This window comes from Rissa tridactyla, chromosome 11, assembly GCF_028500815.1.
Source record: "Rissa tridactyla isolate bRisTri1 chromosome 11, bRisTri1.patW.cur.20221130, whole genome shotgun sequence".
Lineage (NCBI taxonomy): Eukaryota > Metazoa > Chordata > Aves > Charadriiformes > Laridae > Rissa > Rissa tridactyla.
In genome coordinates this window covers 12,479,085-12,498,781 of record NC_071476.1, presented here as the reverse complement: position 1 = coordinate 12,498,781, position 19,697 = coordinate 12,479,085, and the positions used below count along the sequence as shown (strand labels likewise).

Sequence of the window (19,697 nt, the reverse complement as noted above, 5' to 3'; positions counted from 1 at the left end):
GCAAGGCTCTTCTGCCCCTCAAAACACAGCCGAGCCCCAGGCTCAGGGATGCCTGGAAACAGGGAGCACCCGGCAGCAGGCACTTGTCACTGCAAGCCATGACCTGTGTCAGCCCACCCTGCACGCCCATCCCCGGGGCGCCGGACCAGTGAGCGAGGCTAGGCCCCATGCACGCATGGCATGGGAGAGGTCACGGGACCTCCTGTCCCAGCCGGGGCCAGCCCTGCCGCTGAGTTTCCTGGGGACAAAGCCGGGAAAGCAGGAGAGCCTGCGGGGCGAGACAGGCAGCTCACCCATCTGCTGCTGATCTGCTGATGTCAGCCAGCCTTGTCCTTGAAAGCCCCCTGATGTCCCTCCCCAAAACAGATGCACAGTGACACTTTTTCACAGGAAAAGGCACAGGCTCCTTTCCAGTAGAACCTGGGGAGAGGGAACTGGGAAACCGAGGCACGCGGCACAGACACACAGCAACACTGGGCAGGGAATGTATTCCTGAAGGCGACGCATGTTTGAGTCACGCGCGACACAGCCTGTCCCTTCTCCCCCAGCCCCAAACCCCCTGGTGTCCCCAAGGCAATAAATACTCCCCAGGCTACTACACGCAGAAGCTCCCAGCCCACCACCTCCCCTGGGCGTCACAGCTCGGTCTTCACCTTGTGCATCAAGTCCTTCTGGTCGATTTTCTCCAGGTCCTGATGCCAGCGGTTGTAAGCCAGCAGGGCCACATTTTTGGCTGCCACCGCTATCATCTCCATGGAGCTGGCCACCCACTCCACGCCGCTGAGGTAGAAGAGGTTTTCATGGAGCACGATGGGGGGAAGGGACTTGGTGGCATCGTAGCGGGGATACGCCTGCCACTCTGTCACCTGCACCGAGTAGTAGGACCTGAAGAGGGTCTTCAGCTGCTGCTTGTCCAGCGGCTGCTGGGAGAGGACACGCCACACCGCGGCCTCCTGGGGCTGCTTGCGACGGAAAGCTGCTGAGATGTTGACGGGACAGATGTTGTCCATGGCGTTGAAGAAGAGGTCGGGGGTGTCGGTGGTGAGGATGCTGGCAAAGGGGAAGAGCTTGGGGTCGGGGAAGCCGAAGTAGGAGGAGTTGAGGTAGCCGTGCACCACGGAGGTGACGGAGGGCTGGAAGGCTCCAGGGAAGTCGGCGATGGGTGGCTCAAAGTTCTCGAAGGTGAAGTTGCTCCTGCTGGGGCGCAGGGGAGTTGTCACAACCACCATGTCGTAGAAAGCTGAGCCCTGGCCTTCACTGCCCTCATAGTGCACCTGGTACAGGGATCTCCCCTCTGAGAAGAGATGTGGACAGTTAGGTGTACCCATGAGCCCCATGCTGTATTGCCCTGCCCCCCTTTTTTCTAGCACACCCTCCATCCCCTGGTTTTCCAGTAAACACCAGTGCTGGACCATAGCACTTGACAGTTATGGATGAGTTGATGATGCTTTAGGGTAGCGGAAAGAGCATTTTACCAAGCCTGTGGGAGAAAGCTTCCAGAGAAGCCCAGTCCAGTGGAGCCAGGAGGACTGGGGAAGCACAGCCCACCCTCCAAACCCTAGTTACCAGCCCTTCTGCTGTGCTGGATGGGGGAGCAAGCCTGCAACAAGGACGGTGCCATAAAAGAGACATGAGGGACCTCAGGAGGGAGGGAGGGGAACCCCAGGGCAGAGGTCTGTACCGCAGGGCCCCGACCACATTAGATGAGGGGAGAAGATGGACAGACCCTGGGGCCATTGCCCAAATGCTTTAGCAGGACCAGGATGCTCTCCAGTCTCTCTCCCACGGCTCCCTTCTCTGCCCCAGCATCCCCATGCTGCCACCACCCCACCTCCTGCCCTGATGTGCTGGTGGCACCCAGAGCAAACCCCATGCCCAGGCTCACCCGAGCTGTGCAGAGAGATGCCCGTCACCCTGGCTGGGATGACATTGGCTTTGGTCAGCTTCAGCAGACCTGAACACACCAGCTTGTTGCCTCCTTCCACTGCCCAGGTGCTGCCCTGGGCCCCCGCCAGCGACATGGCTCCTGGGGAGAGGAAGAGGAAGGCAGCTCAACAGCCTGCCCAGGGAGGGGACGCTGGGAAGGAGAGTCACATGGGAAGAAGAGGGGTCCCCAGTTTCACCTGCAAAGGCGGGCACCAGCACCGATTGCCCATAGCTTGAGCGCAGGACGGCCGCAATGACGTCATCCACAAAGCGCTGCGTGACGCCCACCTCTAGCAAGGACTCGGCCACTGAGCGCTGCGTCATGTTGATGAAGGCATCACCCCCCAGCGAGCGCAGCAGCTCCTCCAGGCTGGAGAAGGCGTAGCCGTGCGCCTGGTACTTGTAGATCCTGGAGGGGACAGGAGCACGGGGTACCTGCTGATGCCCCGGTGCTGGGGAAGCCCCCCTGTGTCTCTCCATCCACCCAGGCTCTCCTACCTCATGAACTTCTCCATCACCTCCTCCACCCACATCTGCAGGCGCAGGAAGCTGATGCCATAGTGCCACCAGAGCCGGAAGAGGTTGAGCAGGTACCAGTCGGTCTCCTCCAGGACAAAGTGCTCCCCGCTGAATATGGCACTCTTCCCCGCCACTTCACGCCGGTGCTTGAGGCCTGCAGGGAGCAGAGGGGCCCCAGCCCCACCAGGCTGGCAAGCCTCCCTGGGCATGGCTACCGGGAAAGGCCAGCGCCAAATGCCACTGCAGCAAGGATATGGGCAAAGATGCTCTTGGAGGAGCATCAGGGAGCGTGAGATCCCAGGACACCGGGACCCCAGCCAGACCCTATATGTTGGGGCAGCCCATGGAGTTGCTGCTGCCTACTGGGACAAAATGGTAGGAGTTTGTGAACAAATCCTCCACATTTATTCCACCGGGACCCCTTGCCCTGATGCTCTGCTGGGCCACCCCCTCCCTTTCTCTTCCAGGGTACAACAGGGCTGGGGAGCAGGGACAGCAAGGGGGTCTCTCCATGCCCCGGGGTGCCGAGGCAGACTGGAAGCAGCCCTCCCCACGTCGCCAGGGTGCAGCCCCCCCAGCTCAGGGAGGGAGGGAGGCCATGCAAGTGCCGGGGTGCGTGCGCTCACCCAGGATCTTGACGAAGTCCTGCATGTGGAGGCTGAGGGCGTGGATGGAGGCTCCCCTGCTCTCGTACTGCTGCTTGTTGACGGTGACGGTGGCCAGCCGCCCACCCACGCCCGCCGGCTCGTACACATCCAGCTGCACCTGCGGCCCGAAGTGCTGCTGCAGAAAGTAGGCGACGGCCGAGCCGCCCAGCCCGGCGCCCACCACGGCTGCCGGCGGAGAGGGGCGAGGGCGGCCGGGTCAGCAGCGCGCCCCGAGAGAGCAGGGGGTCACGGCTGCCCCCCGCCCGGACCCCGGGGTCCCCGGCCACAGGATGGGGGGCGGGTGGGGGGGGTGGGGAAGGGGCCAGCGCCGCCTGCGGGGACAGGGATGCAACGGGGATGGCGGGGGGATGCAGCTGGGAGGGCGCGGGGATGCTCCCGCCGCGGATGGGTGCCGGAGCTCCCCTCTCCCACCTCTGGAGACAGGCAGGGAGGAGGCCGGGTGCTGCCGGTACCCGCGATGGGTGCCCCTTCCCCGCCTCCCTACACTCCCCCCCTTCTCCCCTCCCGCTCCTACCGATGCTGCGCGGCGGGGCGCGGGCGGCGGCGGGCGCGGCCAGGAGGGCGGCGAGGGCCGGCAGGAGCAGCGCGGCGGGCGGCGGGGCCATGGCGCGGACGGCGGCGCGGAGAGCGGGTCCCGGCAGCGCCCGCCCCGGCCCGCCCCTCGCCGCAGGCTCGGCCCCCGCCGCCGCCCCGCCCCGCCCGGGCACCGGCTCGGCCCCCGGCGAGCGGAGACGGGCCTGCCCCGGCCGTGGGAGCCCCGGGGCAGCGCGTCTGGCGGCGGCGAGGAGCGGGGCGAACGTGGGGAGCGGAGCGGGTTTGGTGCCGCAGGGCCTCGCAGGGCTCCCCGGCTGCGGGGAAGCAGTACGGGGGCAGCGGGAGGCTCACCGGAGGTACAAAAGCCGAGGCCTTGTGATAAGTTATCTCCCAGCACTCAGCCTGCGGGAATGACGCTCAGGGTCGGTGGAGACCCTCAACATCCCAAAGCCACAGAATGGCAGGGGTTGGCAGGGACCTCTGGAGATCATCTAGTCCAACCCCCCTGCCAGAGCAGGGTCACCCAGAGCAGGTTGCACAGGAACGCGTCCAGGCGGGTTTGGAATGTCTCCAGAGACGGAGACTCCACCACCAGCCTGTGCCAGGGCTCTGCCACCCTCAAAGGAAAGAAGTTCCTTCTCATGTTTAGGTGGAACTTCCTATGCTCAAGTTTGTGCCCATTACCTCTTGTCCTGTCCCTGGGCACCACTGAAAAGAGCCTGGCCCCATCCTCCTGACACCCTCCCTTAAAGTATTTATAAGCATTGGTAAGATCCCCCCTCAGTCATCTTTTTTTCCAGACTGAAAAGGCCCAAGTCCCTCAGCCTTTAGAGATGTTCCAGTCCCCTAATCATCTTGGTAGCCCTTCGCCGTACCCTCTCCAGCAGCTCCAGCCCCGGGCACAGCCACAGCGGGGATCCTCAGTGCCCTCCCGTCCTCACACACCAGCTGCACATCCACCAGGATGCTCAGCAGCATCCCACTCACAACCAACCCCATGGTGATCCAAGAGCCCAAAGCCAGGAGCTCCCTCCTGGCACCACCTCTCTGTTACTGTGCCTGAGGGCAGCACTCGGGCCAAGCTGCTGATGGAGCACGTTTTCCATGTGCTCAGTCTGCACACGGGCGATGGCACAGGGTGCCCAGTGCCCGGCTGAGGGGAGCAGGCTGGATCCTGCGTGGGCGATGCATCAGCAAGGGCTTTTCAGGCTTTCGCTTCTACTTTCTGCCCTTGGCAAAACAAGGTGCCTGACAACAAGCACCTTGTGCCACAGGCGTCCCACCTGGGAGCCTGCTGCTGGGATTACAAAGGATAGCAAAGACGGAGTGAAAACTCCAGAACAGGTAATTACAGACTCAGAGCCTGCTGTAGCCCAGGGCTGGCTCGGTGCCAAGTCGTGAAATTTAGTTTGGAAACCTGTCATCAGAACTTTGTCTCAGGAAAAACACAACACAAGCCCTGGCCCCATCCTTTCTCCCTGCCAGGGGCTGCTTCAGAGTGCCTGCAGGTGGGAGCACCCACAACCCAGAAACTCACAGGTGAACATTTTGGGGAGGCACAGACAAAAACTACCGTTGCTCAATCCTTACAATGGGCAGTATCAACCCACCAGGATGGGGAGGCGACGTTCCCAAAGCAGCCTAAAACACAGCACACACTTATCTTTGCAGCGTGCCTCGGGTTTTAACAAGCTCTTACTTAACCGGTCTGATTTCAGCATGGCTGTGGGCGACGAGAAATCTGTCTGTGCAGGCAGGAAGGCTCCTGGGAGTGCGGGTCAGCACCGCTCCCATCGCCTCCCTCTCACGGCAGACCGTGCCCTGCTTGCAGGCGCTCTGCAATACCTGTCCCATAAGCAAAATGCTCTTCCCCTTGCTCACACGCTCCAACGCTTTTCTGCAGAGGGGGGTGGCTGTGGTTAGAAAACTCCCAACTCTCACTGTCGCTGGCAGAGAAAAACCAGCAGAACCAGAAATGACTTGTGTTAGGCAGCAGTATTGCCGGGTCTAGTCCGGCTAGCGAACACCAAGCAATGCCCACGCGTTTTGGGCAGGGTGAGGAAGAGCCCCTATCATGGGCCGTGACCTCTGTGATCACAAGGGGACTTCGCTGGCAGACCTTTAACACAGAAATATAGATCTCGCCCCATCTGTAAATGGTCTTTCGCAAAGTTTTTTGCCCGGGGCATTCAGAGTTTCAGGAGAACAAGGCAAGGCCCGTTGATGTGGCACCAAGTGTTACGAGACCAAGGAAACACCAGGAATGGAGGCCTGGCTATTTTTGCAGAGGACGCGTGAAGGGAGAATGAGATCTGTTACAACACACCCCTACAAAGCCTGTTCTTCTCTCCAACAAATCCTTGAGATCATAACCCGCCTGCGGATACCACAAGCGTCAATGCAGACTGTATATTAAGCCATACGAACCGAGCTGCCATACAGCACGACTGCTACAACGCACCACACACAAAAGGCAAAAAATGCAGCAAAGCGGAACAGTGAGAGTACAGAATGACAAAAATAAAACCAGGTATCCAGTCTGTCAACTGTTAGCAGAGCTCTGCAGAATGAACTGCCACTAAAGGCTGGCAGACAGCATTTCTCTACGCAATGGTCCACGGGTGGGACTTACCAGGAACAGAGAGAAAAGCAGGCACAGAAGTACCAGAGAACGACACACCTGGGCAGTTTATCAGTGCAGAAATCCCAGACAACTCACCTGCGTGAGGGAAGATGACACACGTGCATGTGTGCATTTCTTGGAGTTCACCTAAAAGATTGTTAATAACACCTTCGACAAAGTTCTCCAATACCATGGACTATAGCCCTTATTGCAGACAACCAGATCAGGAATAGGCAGAAACATTTCAATCCACAGTCCCGCTTGATTAAAGTAAAAGTCGGAATGAGCTGCAGTTTGGGGCAGGGGAAAAAAGGAAAAAGCAACTGCAATTCTTTTTTTTTTTTATTAGCAAATGGACAGTATCTGGACATCTGAAGGAAATCAGCCCTTTCCAACATTAACTCAAATGTCGTTGTCAATCACTTGCACCGCCCCCACACTTCAGTCTTTGTCTTTCATATAGCCAGAACCTTTGGGTAAACAGAGAGCACAAAAACACACAAAAAAAATACAATATATACAGGTTTCCCACCAACTAAATGGACTTAGATTTTTGGAGATTAGCGACACTTTGTTCATTTGACTTTGCAAATAATATCAAAACATCTCAAGTTTTAAAATAAAAAAATACTACAATATTCACAATATAAAACTTAAATACATTTGTTTAAAAATTAAAGGACTGCTAATAGCTATTGATTTATCACAGCTGTCTCTTTCAACAGCAGCTCTGCTGACGAAGCACTGAGAATTTAAGGTTCACAAAGCGACATTCACATTCTGCACTGCTCCTGGTCAGAGTTAAGACGCTGCCATGCTCATGAGGCAGTGACACTCGTCCAGGACTTCAACTCAAATATGTCCCACTGTCAGGGTACGGCAAGGTCACAGACCAAGGCAAACACCCACGTAGAGTGGGGCTGCCTGTCCCCCGACAGCGGGAATGCAGGTCCCCACATCACCACCACACGCACGTCGTGTCTAGTTGTCTGCCTGCCCAGCGCGAGCTCGTCAGTTCACAGCTGGGCGAACAGAGTGGAAATGACTAAGAGGTACGTGACACTTCCTCTCCTCTCCTATTCCGTCCCTGCTAACGTACTCCTGTGTTTTATTTAATAGTCATTGAATAAAGCGACCGGAGAGAAAAAGCTCCTCTCTGGTGTAACTCTGCAGAGTGCAACAGAACAGCACCAGCGGGGACTCTCCCGGCGTGCTGAGTGTGCAAGCTTTACACAAACAGGGCAGACGAGGGAGCAAGAACCTACAAAGGAGAAATTCAATCCATCCTTACGCAATCTCATCCACGATAAAAGAGATCATTAAGTGTGCTTGAAAGGCAAGAGAATCAAATTTTGCCTAGGAAATCTGGATTCTGTGATGGAATCCAGGTTTGGTTATTTCATTTTCACTTCACCATTTAAAGGAAGCAGAAACTAGGACAAACAACAGCTACAGTATTTTATCTCTTTGGTAACTTCTGTAAAAGTGTCTCTAAGCAAAGGGTACATCTTACAGTAATCATCATAAAAGCCCGATAAGATCCTGTAGAAGTTTCATAGATTGAAAAAAACTGGGGCATGAACTGGGAAAACAGCTTGCCCAAAATTAAACAGGGCCTGTGGGAGAGTGAGGAAGATCCCACAGGAACTGGATCCCTCAGCTTGCTGCTCTAGCCACACAACAGTGCCTCAGTGAAAGCGGATCCCCGATACACAAGCTGAATCAATAACCTCTTATTACAGACAGAAGGTCTGGAGTGCATTTTAGGATATTTCTTTAAGGCAAAAATGGGTGAATACTAGCTGCGGGGACAGGCAGGCCTGCCAAAAAGTCCAAAAGTGGATCAAGTAGGTGTAGTATACTTTCACAGTCAAGTGGCTCCATGGGCCAGTTTAAAGAGGATCACTTCTGGCCACACACTCCTTTTAAATCCAACTCAGGTAAGCCCCAGCCTTTCTATGACACAAAACTACTTGCTGCGTAAAATGCCTTTGCTTTTGTTTAGTTCTTTATAAATAAAGTTTCACATTCAAAGTTAGTTTCCATAACCAGCTCTCCCCTCGTATTGCAAAAAGACTCAGCTGATAGAGCAGGGGCTGAAGAGGCAGCAGAGATCCTACCGCACCTTCCGGCTGAAGACAGTTTCCCCAGAACAGGCTGCAGACAGTCTTGAGGCAGAACAGCAAGACTTGCATTGCCACGCTTCGCATTTTCCCTGTTCTTTCATAACCTGGTGACCCAGTCAGCATGGAGACCAGCAAAACAAGGAACAGGAAGTCCTGTGTATCTCTGAAATTTCCAACAACATGATAAAACAAGAGCACGGAACAAGAGGTTTGTCCAAAGCGATCTCATGCTGCCATGAAGCACTTTTTCAGGGTTGAAATCTCAAGTACCTGCCTGAAAAACGCACTATGCAGAAGCAGAAAACCGCACTTCAGAAAGTATCCACTACTGAGTCACCCCTGTACGGCTGTCACTAAAGCAGCTTGCATGGAGCATATTAGAAATGTGCGTCTTCCTTAAATTTCTGGAATGACAACCACCTAGCTGCACATAGCCATCTCAGATGAAAGACTGTCGATAACTGCTAATTGAAGGCTGCGGTAATCTTGAAGTCCACCACAAAAGGATCATGCAACTGTAGCCTGCAAAGGAATGGGAGAAGAATAAGCTTTCTTCCAAACCAGTGATGACATCCACCATAAGTAAAGAGTTTTTTGAAGCGGATCTCAAGTCAACTGTCAGGCCACAGATCCAATTCCAGAAAGTAAAAAGGCAGGAATTAACGAATCAGTAAGAAAAAATCTGAAAACAACTATTCCTGCCTTGGTTTTGTGTAGTGCAGACCGTAGGCTGGTTTATGTAACTCTTCTGTCACTATACTGCTTGCTGCTCTGTAAAGGGTTAAATTCTGATCTAACTGGGCAACTGCATCCTTTCAGCTGAGATAAACGGACTCCCAGGCAAAAGGACCACTGGGAAGTACATATGCCATGCTGAGACAACAACATGCCTCCAACTAAGAAGATGGCTTGAGGTCAGCTTGCACTTCCCTCAGCCTTCTGCTGCTCTTGCTTTCTTGTCACTGCTGCTAAAATTGGTTCAAGGGCACTTGAGACTTTTAGTAGAAAAGATTTTTCTCCTTGTGTCAAAACCCAAAAGGTTTAATATTTACTATGACCACGCAAAAGTAGAATCCGAATGTGCACTGGAAGTTCGTGTTATCCAAGTACTATTATTAGAGAGCTGAGAAAATAAAACAGTCCAGATTTCCTGCTTAAGGGCACATCTCCATTTTGCCAGCAGCTGCAACAACGAGCATATAGTTTATCGTGCTTGAAAGCCGCACAAATACCCATCAGGGAAGAAAGATTACTCTCCTCTAAAATATACTTCTTCGGTGGAGAAAGAGAGATTTGATAACAGTTTTCTGGCTCCATCAAGAACCGCTACTCCCTGTTTTACCTTTAGAAACAGGGAGGCAAGCTGAAGTTTTACCTGGAGAACAAATATTAACACGTTAAAGTCTGACCTAACAACTGAATTCTCTTTAAAACCTCATCCCTATTCACCTGTAGAATGACAGAGATTTCATTAATTCAGGATTGTTTTCCTGAAGTGACATGAGAAAAAGCTGCCCCTAAATGTCATTTCAACTGATCATCCCCACCTGAGGGGTCTGGGGGACAAGGGAAGACACCAAAACCAGCCTGGTAATAATACTCAGCCCTTTGGGCTTGTCTTCTTCTGAGTGCGTTGCAAAGAAAAAGCCTCACCACATCCCTGTGAGGTAGGTCGATATTATTAAGTTCCCTTAATACAGATATGGAAACTGAGGCAGAGGAGTTACTTTCCTGAAGGCCACTGCAGGAGTCTGTCTCAGAGATGGAAGTGGGAGACAAGATCCCTTAGCTCTCAGAGAATTTCCCTTTCTCTCCCGTATCTCCCCTCTTCCCCATACAAGTCTCAATGGAGAAATGAGCAAAGGAGAAAGGGGCTACAGTGCCACGTTTCTGACAAATAGCAGGACTCCTAGTTCTACTCCACGTACTCCAAAAAGGAACATTAAATATACAAGTACCCTAGAATTAATGGCAAAATGACTGCACACATTATAAAGAAGCCAACATACAATACAAACCTAGCTTAATAAATAAGTAAAGACATGCAGCTGCACTTGTGACTGAGTGCTGAGGGGTCCTCAGCTCAGTAAGGTCCCAGATGCCAAAGGATAAGCCCATGTCATTCCTGTGACTCTACTGCCACGCCGACGAGCGCGTGTCTGATAGTGCGACCATGGAGTTTATAGCCATCCTGAGTCACCAGTGCTATCGTGCCCGGCTGCATTCCCTCGGCTGGTACATGGCAGACTATTTCATGGTCATAGGGATCATATTTGCCACCAACAGGGTTCATCTTCTGAAGGCCATGTTTGGCAAATACACTTTGCAATTTGGCCTCTATGAGAGAGAGGCCTTCATAGATTTTCTTCAGGGTTGGATTTGGATTACTAGGCTCCGCTTCTTCTGCGGCACTCTCGGCAGTCTTCTCCAAGATATCTGCTACCTCCACAAGGTCCCTGCAGAAACTCTGGATCCCTACAGGCACAAGGAAACAAGAAGTAAATGAAGGGCAGTTTATAGAACATACAGAGCTACAGCACCAATGACAGGCACAAAGTCACAGCAGTTTGAAAGCACCTTTAAAGCTGCTAATTGATGTGAACTGCTACTTTAGTGAGAGCAGACAGTGTCTTTTGTATCCTGTAGCCAAAGCTTTATCATTACATGGGTAAGTAATCTAAAGACTCATTTACCAAATCAAGGTAAACGCAGAAAAGGTACATCTATACACATCAACATATATATATATATATATATACACACACACACACACACACAGAGTATACCTGACAAAGCAGAACATTAGTATTTCACTCCAAAAAGCTTTTGCAACTAAGATGTGCCATTTAGGACCCTGTTCCACACCCTCTCATACAGTCCCACAGATATAAATGTTTTGCCAATCAACTCGCACAAATGCCTGTGCACATGGGGAACAAACACAACAGGGGGAAGTAAAAAAAACTGAAAAGTAGATCCACAATTTTATTCAGAAGTTAAAACTACTGTGAAAGGACTGGACAAAATGGTCCTTGGATCAGTCATGAAAAAGTCACGCAGTCTTTTTCATTAGAAAAATGGGTTTAGATCATACACATTTGCAGAAGTGGTGTATTACACTGTGCAGAAATTTCAGAAAAATCAGGCTCCCTCAGTTACACAGATGCCGTAACTGACTTACTGGAAAGACACATTGGGAAAACAGAGAAAGAAAAACAATACTGTGGCGCTGTCTATACCTGTACACACATGTTTAAACATGCACGGAACAAAGAAGCATGAAGGAGAAGCAACAAAGGAGCAGACAGAAGCAGACTGATTACCAACCATTTCCTCTTGCACCAGAGTCTGTTTTAATGCTCTACAGACCCCCGTGCCTCACTTTACGAGCAACTTCTAGTAAAGAACCTCATTTTTCTTCAAATCTGAAGCATAATGCATCTAAAATTCAAAGAGATAGAAAAAAAAACACCAAAACACCCCAAAACCAATGGTGCTGATTATCCCAAAACTCAACAGCCATTTTATAGCACAATGGGTAGAATGGTAAGAAAAATATAGCAGCTCTAATTTCAAAGCTACTGGAATTAACTAACAAAATGCCTACTAAGGTTCACGCATCATGAGGAATAACAGTTTCTCATTCTCAGAGACGGTGCTGGCAGAGTCCAACAATTAAATAGCAGTTTCTTCCCCCTTCACCTGCCTCCGTTGCCAAAGCTACAAATCCAGTTCACTTCATCGATGCTAACATATTTATTACAGAACTTTTAAAGAACATCAGATATAAGAACTGACAACCTTTGACCCACGCAGAATCTACCTCCTGAAAGCTAGAGCAGAAGAAAAGAGGCTGTTAATATAGTAAAGGATATCACAGCCTGATGACACAGCTAAGGGCATGAAATACACCCTGCCAGAGGCAATTCTCAGGGTACAAAAGAACCTGTAATTTCAACCAAGTCAGCAGAACTACACTTAATTGCACTGGGCCTGTTTTATTAAAAAAAAATAATATAAATATTAAAAAACAGTCACTGAGATAAACCTGATAGGACACAGCTGGACGTACAGAAAAAATAGCGAGTAACCCCAGAACACCAACAGTCCAGGCCAAACATCATGCCAGACTTTACAATGAAAGAGGGCGGGACACGGGGAGAGAAAAGCCGTTGGTCAGCATGTTATGCCCAGGCAGGCAAGCCACTTGCCGTAAATACAGCTCTGCCTCACTTTGCTTACCAAAGAGCTTGGCATCTTCCACAAACTTCTGCGTTCTCCTACGGACATTCTCAGAATCTGCCAAAGCTTTCCGGTATCGCTCCTGTAACCACAATAGCAAGGGGAGACATCAAACAAAGAGGTAAAACCCATTTCTGACAAGCTGACAAACCCTTAGAAACGATTTAAAAACAACCCGTTTCAGGTCAGAAGGCTGTGCTGGGCTCCTGCATTCTCATTACATGCAAACCCAGGTCCCCCTCCTACTGATTAACCAGCACAACTGCAACTCCCTCAAAGGACCCAAGTGAAGGCCAGAAGCATTCAGGGCGCAGCGCAATTCAACACCGCAGTGTCAGGCTGCTGCCTTTTGCATGACTCACTGCGGCTACTGAGACACTCCTTTCTCCAGCAGGCAAACTGGTGGTCTCAGCAACAGATCGGCAACCAGCTGATTTATCACTTGGTGCAGTAGTACTCTCAGGGGGATTATCTCCAGAATTGGCCACCCAGTGCTGCGGTATTTAATCCTCTCCTTAATCACATCTCTTCTTCAAAGTCCCTGTAACATGATCCCTACCATTTCTACCACACCACTGTCACTAAAGAAGAGCTTCCTTGTCCGACCATCTGGATCCGGTGAGACACAATGTGTGATGCTAAACTAGGACAATGCTATTGCCATTCCCTCCACACAATGCTGTGGAAGAATTGACCAGACCACCTCCAACATGCAGTTTTGCCTGCCAGGACCATACTATCAGTGTCTTGCTCCTAGGTACTACCGACAGACGGTGTTTCTGGGGAAGGCAAGACCGTACCTTCACAGGGCACTCTCTCACACTTGGAGCACAGCTGCTTTGAAGGCTGCTATAGCACAGCGGCGTTGTGTGCATGTTATAGATCTTACAGAAAATGCTAGGGCTGAACGACAGGCCAAGTCAAGGGGACTGAGTGAAAGCCATTGTGATGCCACCAGCAGCATACTCACAGTTAAATCCCGGACTTGTTCTTCCAATTTGATCGCTTTGTGCTCTAAGGCACAATCAGAAAGGGGGTGTTTGGGCTCATCACGGGGATCTTCTGGGCCACACTCATCTCCCGTACTTCTCTGCTGAGCTGCAGTGCTGAAAACACATGGGGACCCCCTGAAATACAAACTAGTGACAAAGAAGGAAAGTTAAGTAACAACAGGGTCAAAAAGGAGGACTCTAGTTTAGTATCATTACTAAAAGCAGGCTCTCTTAAAAAAGGTACATAGGACTCTAGATAAAATTTTAGTTCTTTTCAGAAAATATGGACAACTAGCACAGAAACATAGACACACAGATGTTTTGGAAAATTCTTTTATTTTAGACTAACATGTCACTACAGAGGCTGTATACCTTGAAGAGAGTCACATTTTCATAGGAAAAAAAGTTGCGTGTTGCATTTCTGCTGACCTCCCAGTACCCTGTCCTAGGTCAATACTGGATGACAAACTTCAGAAACATTTTTGCAAGGTAGTCTTGGAAAGGAAGCAAGTGGCATAAAGATGTTTTTACAGTTATTTAAAAAACCCCAAACGTTCTGAGCAAAATTCAGTAAGATGTGCAAACTCATGGCACTTAATGAGCCTAGCTTGCTACTTAAGATGGTACCAGTAACTGCACCAGCCGAATGGCTGTGCATTTCTGTGCAGCAGTTCAACAAGCAAGGAAAGACATACACATCTCAAACTGCTGGATAACAGAGGATCCAATTGTCTGATGCTCTGACCTGTTTTTTCTCCTGGGTGTAAACAGACATACTACTTAATGTGTTCGGTTTTCTTCCTATTGAGTGGAAAGGAGGAGAGTTCGAACCTTTTGCCAATCAGTTCTTCTCACAAAGTAGCAATCGCTAGACTGTACCCTGCTTTCATGTGCACTGCACAAAGAACAGTTAAGAAACTAAAGAGAACTGTCAGAGACATGACCAAGGTGAGTGCAGCCCAAATATTCTGAAGCCTCCCACCAGGACCTTCACAGCTCCATTAGTTGCATTTGGAAAAGGGACTGAGCATGCCAACTGAAAATTGTCCCTAATATTCTTTTATCTCAACTGGCAATGAAAGAGTCCCAAAGGCAAAAAAAAACAAACAAAACAAGCCCAAGCCTACCTTATTTCCAATGACTTTTTCATCCTAAGTACACTTTCCAACTAAAAAGCACACTTGTCAGTGGTTTCTGTTGGTACAGCAGGTGGAGCTCACCCAGGAGGCTGACTCCACAACTTGCAGATGAAATGATGAAACAACCAAAGAGTCAGATAATTGGATTGAGCTCTATAAACACTGCCTCGCTGCTTAGAAGCCTATTCTATACTGTAACAATCTCACAGGTTTCCCAAAAACTAGATAACAGAAGTCTGGTTGAAAACAGTTTGGTCAAAAGGTGATCAAAACCAGCATGCTAGACACTTTGAAAAATAAAGAAAATGTTTTTCAGTTCATTCTGGTCTTTTCTAGAAAGCCCATCGCTTGCGGTAACAATGCTGTTACTCCAAGAGCGGAACAAAGAGTTTTCACTCCCCTCCTACACCACCTGCTTTTAAAAACTGACCTAGACAGGACCCGTTCCTGCAGCATGAGGCCAAAGCCTCAGCCCACCTCCCTCTCATGCCTTTCACCAGGAACAGAGCACGCAGAAGAAGGTTCAATTTACTTCCAAAACAGCTCCAACCAGGAAACATTTTGGTATACGCTTAACAAGGAAGGGCGTTTTGTTTTTTGAGAACACCTGAGCTCTTCCCCTGAGCAGGGCTTTCAACATCCCCTTTAATTTTTGCATATACTAAGCGCACATCCACCCAGTGAAACGCAGCATGGCACCGGTGCCATGAGTCGGTGCCAGCATCACTGTGCCTAAGTGCACCGACTAAACTGCACCGACTCAAACTTCTCTGTTTATACAGCACAATTCAACACTGCACACAGATGCTAATTTAGGCCCCAGAATCGATACAGCTGAGTTCACGTTACCAGGCCTGTACCATTAAGCTTTCTTACTTTTCAGCAAGGCTCTATTGCTTGGGTACAACGTCGCAGAAGTGCACAGCTTTTGTTTCTGGGTCTATCAAATCGGTCAGGAGACCTAAGTGCTGTTCAGCAATCCAGCTAAGCTGAGCTTATAGAGGCACCTGGAAGGGACAGGTTTGTTCCCCTTATTCCACTACTGGAGCTGTGCAGAATGAAGGTTCAGGGAGTTAAACCAGCTGAAAACTAACCCTACAAAACAAAAAGACTTTTCTGTCTGTGTCCCTGAATAGGTTTTGCTGACAGATCAGATGAGCACAAGTGCCAGTACAAAAGAAAAGACAAACACGTGAAGCCTGGTGAGATGTGGGAGTGAGAACTGTACCCCTTTGGGTGGCAGCCAGGGCTTAGACTGGCTCAGCTCTATGGCCAAAGGACCATTTAAGAGATTCATATCTGCCCAAAGACCACCAAGCATCTCCTACCACTCCCTGCTTAGCAGCCCAGATGTTCCCTCATTTTATCTTTAATACAAGGTTGCTAAACATCCCACAACAGTAATGACAAATTTCCTTTTCCCACCTAAAGACATTTGCATATGCAATTTTTTTATTAAGTGGGTACTTAAAACATGATCTGTATGTTAAATTGTACCTTTTCAACGCATTACATGCCAAATGCAAGTCTGAAAGTGCTTCTGCGATGAACACTTGCTCTAGAATAGGACATTCCTTGCACTAATCTTTAAAGAACCAGGTGAGTGGCTGTCACTAGGCTCCTTTCAAAAAGCTGCCCAGCCATGGCAGTTCTGGGTTCCGGGAATGCCAACATAGAAGAAAACCCTACATTTTAACCCTGGCTGCAGAAAGATCTGTTTCAGGGCACGAGACCCCATCTTGAATGATTTTTAAGATGTTTGTCACATTTGTGTTGCTGATTATAGCACTTTTTCAAAGTTACACTGGAGGTGAGGATGGAGAAGGACCCCCTTCACCAAGTCTTCAAAATCAATCTGTAAAGGTTTAAATAACTGCAAAGCTTCCTTTGTAAATAAAAGGTGTGTCTGTGGTAAGCACCAGCTACAAGCTTTGTCCTTTATCATCTTGCATTTCGTTTGAAGAGCTGCAGGGATGGAAATTAGCCATGCTACAGATAAACCTGAAATGCAGCTGAGAAAGCAGCCTTGCTAGGCACTTCACAGGTTAGACTCCTGTGTCTTAACCAAGCTAAACAAATGAGTTAACTTTTCTGCATCCAAGAAGCAAAGGTTAGCGAGTCATTTCCCTCTGCAAGTGATTTACACTATACAAATGGGTGTGTTTCGGCGTGTAGGAGGAGAGGGGCATGAATGAGCTGGTGCCTCAGCTCCGGGGACCTGCCTACGTGAAGCAGAGAGCTGTCTTCATGGATCCTTTCTCCAGCTTGTGAAACCAAGTCACAGAACACTCCCCCGTACAGTGAAATGCTCCGGGTATCACATGCTGTTCGGACAAGCCTGCCTTAAAAGTTGTAGCCAAGAAACAAAAACCACAGACTGACTCCAAAGGGAATTCTTAAGGAGGACTATTATGCAGAATTGAAAATGCCGCTCAATTTGCTTCTTCCTCCAGGATGAAAGAAATACTCCACTAAAAAGGGCAAGTGCTATTTATAGTCTGTCCACTGCACTGTGCTCCATCTTCTAAACACAGTCACAATCGCAGCAGCACCAAAAATAGGCAGAAATCCCACTGGGGGAAGTTGACACATCCTGGAGTGACAGACACGTGGAAGTCCCAGAACATGTGAGGGGATTATACAACTAAGCTGGTCATACAAAAAGATTTACAAACTGGTGTCACAGAAAGCCAAATAGATAAATGAGGCAGAGACATTGATGGTATCCATATGGTTTAAGCCATCTGTCCTTAAAAGATCAGAGTTTAAATGATGAGAACAGGTCTCTCTGCTTAGAACAGTAGTATCACTTCTCCTTCTGGAGCACCAGCACGATACCTGACCATCCCAAACTGACTGTCATGTTCCCTCTGAACACAAGGGTCTGATCCCACCTCTCCTTAAACACTTCCCCTTCCTCCTCCTCCCAAATCAGCATGACAAAGCACGCAAGTTCTGGGACACAAAGAAACATCTGCATTAGTGTTTCAGCACTGATGAGTGTGCTTTGGAAGGAAATCTCCTAATTACCACCAATTACTCTGTCTCATCAGGGAGTGATACCAGAGATTAATATTATGTGGATTCCTCTTCCATGAAACTGGAGAACAAGCTTGTGCTGCCCACCTTAACACAGAATGGCTGTAAAAGGGCAGTAGGCTCCCAGACTGCAGCCAGTCCGGGGTAAGAAGCCCCTGAGATGCCTACAGCACGCATGTCCAGGCCCCACCACCCACCGCTCTGCTGAGTAGAGCTGCTCCTCCTGGCTGCAACACAGGCATGGCCACAGAGAACGGGCGTACAAAGAGGGGTTTCACAGCGGTGGCAGGTCCTGGTGATGCTCCACGAAGGAAAGCTGCTCAGCTCCCGCCGGACAGTCACCTATTTCAAACTTGGTGCGTGTTTTGAGAAGGGAAAAGCAGTTTTCACAGGCAGAAAAGCACGACTTTCAGACATGCGTCTTTACATTTAGTCCCAAACACAGATGCTTCCATTATGTGCTGCAGAATTTATTGTATTTAAATGGTCTTTCGGGTGGTTATTTTTTTTCATAGAGAAAACTCTAGGATAAACTAGCATGTGTTTTGACTTTGTTTTCTTCTCACCTGCCCACCTGAATAACCAAAACAACTGTTATGGGTTTCACTTTTAGAAGCCACACTCCACAAGGTCCAAAAATATGACTGGACACTGTTTTTCTGTCTAAATATTGACGCAATTAAATGGACCCTCTTCCCGTGACCATCCAAAACACGCTGAAAGTACAGGCGCCACACCATCACCAAAAATAAAACTTGAGGAGCACGTTAAAACACATAGCTGGCAAACAAACGGTCCAGATGGGCGAGACGCAGAAATCCCCCGTGGATACGCAGGAAACAACCTTGCAACGTGACTTACCCACCACAGAAAATGCTCTTCCCTATGAAACGAAACGATTTTTTTCCTCTCAGGATGCCACTTTTCCCAGGAAAGAGCTGGCTTATTGAGGGCCTATAGTTTGTCCCAGGCCCTTCTATAGGGGCTGAAGGCCAAGGGGTGTCCCTCATGAGGGGTAAAGAGGGGTAAAGAGGGGTGAGGGGATGGCGACCTTCCAGGGGGCACTCGCACCGGCAGACATCGCCCCGGGCCCGGACCCGACGCGGGGCCTCGTCCCCCCCGCCGCCGCCGTATGGCAGCGGCGGGGACGAGGCCCCGCGGCGGGCCCGGGGCGCTGCCACGTCTCGCCCCGAACTCGCCACAGGCGAGAAAGGGGGACGGCCGCGGCCGTTGGCGACCGTTAACGGCTGAGGGAGAGGGGTGCCACCGCCTCACGTACCTGCCGGGCCGCGACGCGCCGAGGACGGTCCCGAAGCACCGCAGGGAGCGGGCGGCCATGGCCCCGCCGGAGCGACTAAGGGAAGGAGGGAGGGAAGAAGGGGAACCAGGCGCCGCCCGCCCAACTACAGCTCCCAGGAGCTCCTGGGCGGACTACGAGGACCGGCGGGCAGCGCGGCTGGGCGGGAAGAGGCTCAGCCGGGGGTGTGGGCCGGTAGCCCGGTCATGGCGGCACCGGGGAGCGCCTCAGCGTGGGGCGTGGGCCGGTAGCCAGGTGATGGCGGCACAGAGGAGCCCCTCAGCGCAGCGTCTGGGCCGGTAGCCGGGTGATGGCAGCACCGGGACCTGATACACTGCTCCATCTGTGCAGTTTAAGGGGTATGATAATGCCACAGGTTTCACCTCTTGCTCAAATGGACTGCGAGAGGCTGAGCTGTGGTGGAAGAAACTGCGTTTCTTTGCCTCACGGTGAACTCAGCGTTAAAAAAACCCAAACCCAAATCTTGGCCAAATCTACCTTTCAACCTCCCCGGGGGGCCTACAGGGAAGATGGGTGTTCTGGTTTGAGCAACACAGGGCTAATTTCTCTTCTAATGCTTGGGAAAACTGCA

At 50.5% G+C, this 19,697-nt stretch overlaps 2 protein-coding genes across 3 annotated transcripts; both read right to left on the bottom strand.

Annotated features, from left to right (window-relative positions):
* Nucleotides 1–435: 435 nt before the first annotated feature.
* On the bottom strand, nucleotides 436–3,728 carry PCYOX1L (prenylcysteine oxidase 1 like). Its single transcript, XM_054217394.1, has 6 exons — nucleotides 3,628–3,728; nucleotides 3,072–3,278; nucleotides 2,425–2,599; nucleotides 2,124–2,335; nucleotides 1,886–2,026; nucleotides 436–1,294 (listed from the first exon to the last, which is right to left on the bottom strand). The coding sequence occupies exons 1-6, from the start codon at nucleotides 3,716–3,718 to the stop codon at nucleotides 636–638; spliced, it is 1,485 nt and encodes a 494-aa protein (XP_054073369.1). The 5' UTR covers nucleotides 3,719–3,728; the 3' UTR covers nucleotides 436–635.
* A 2,866-nt stretch (nucleotides 3,729–6,594) lies between these two features.
* On the bottom strand, nucleotides 6,595–19,418 carry GRPEL2 (GrpE like 2, mitochondrial). Of its 2 annotated transcripts, XR_008468845.1 has the most exons (5): nucleotides 19,088–19,418; nucleotides 13,609–13,777; nucleotides 12,639–12,720; nucleotides 10,415–10,871; nucleotides 6,595–8,918 (listed from the first exon to the last, which is right to left on the bottom strand). XR_008468845.1 is itself a non-coding variant. In XM_054217333.1 (4 exons), the coding sequence occupies exons 1-4, from the start codon at nucleotides 19,144–19,146 to the stop codon at nucleotides 10,516–10,518; spliced, it is 666 nt and encodes a 221-aa protein (XP_054073308.1). In that variant the 5' UTR covers nucleotides 19,147–19,418; the 3' UTR covers nucleotides 6,595–10,515. The 2 variants fall into 2 exon arrangements, 1 of the variants encoding a protein (XP_054073308.1); XM_054217333.1 differs by having other exon boundaries at nucleotides 6,595–10,871.
* Between the last annotated feature and the right edge of the window lie 279 nt (nucleotides 19,419–19,697).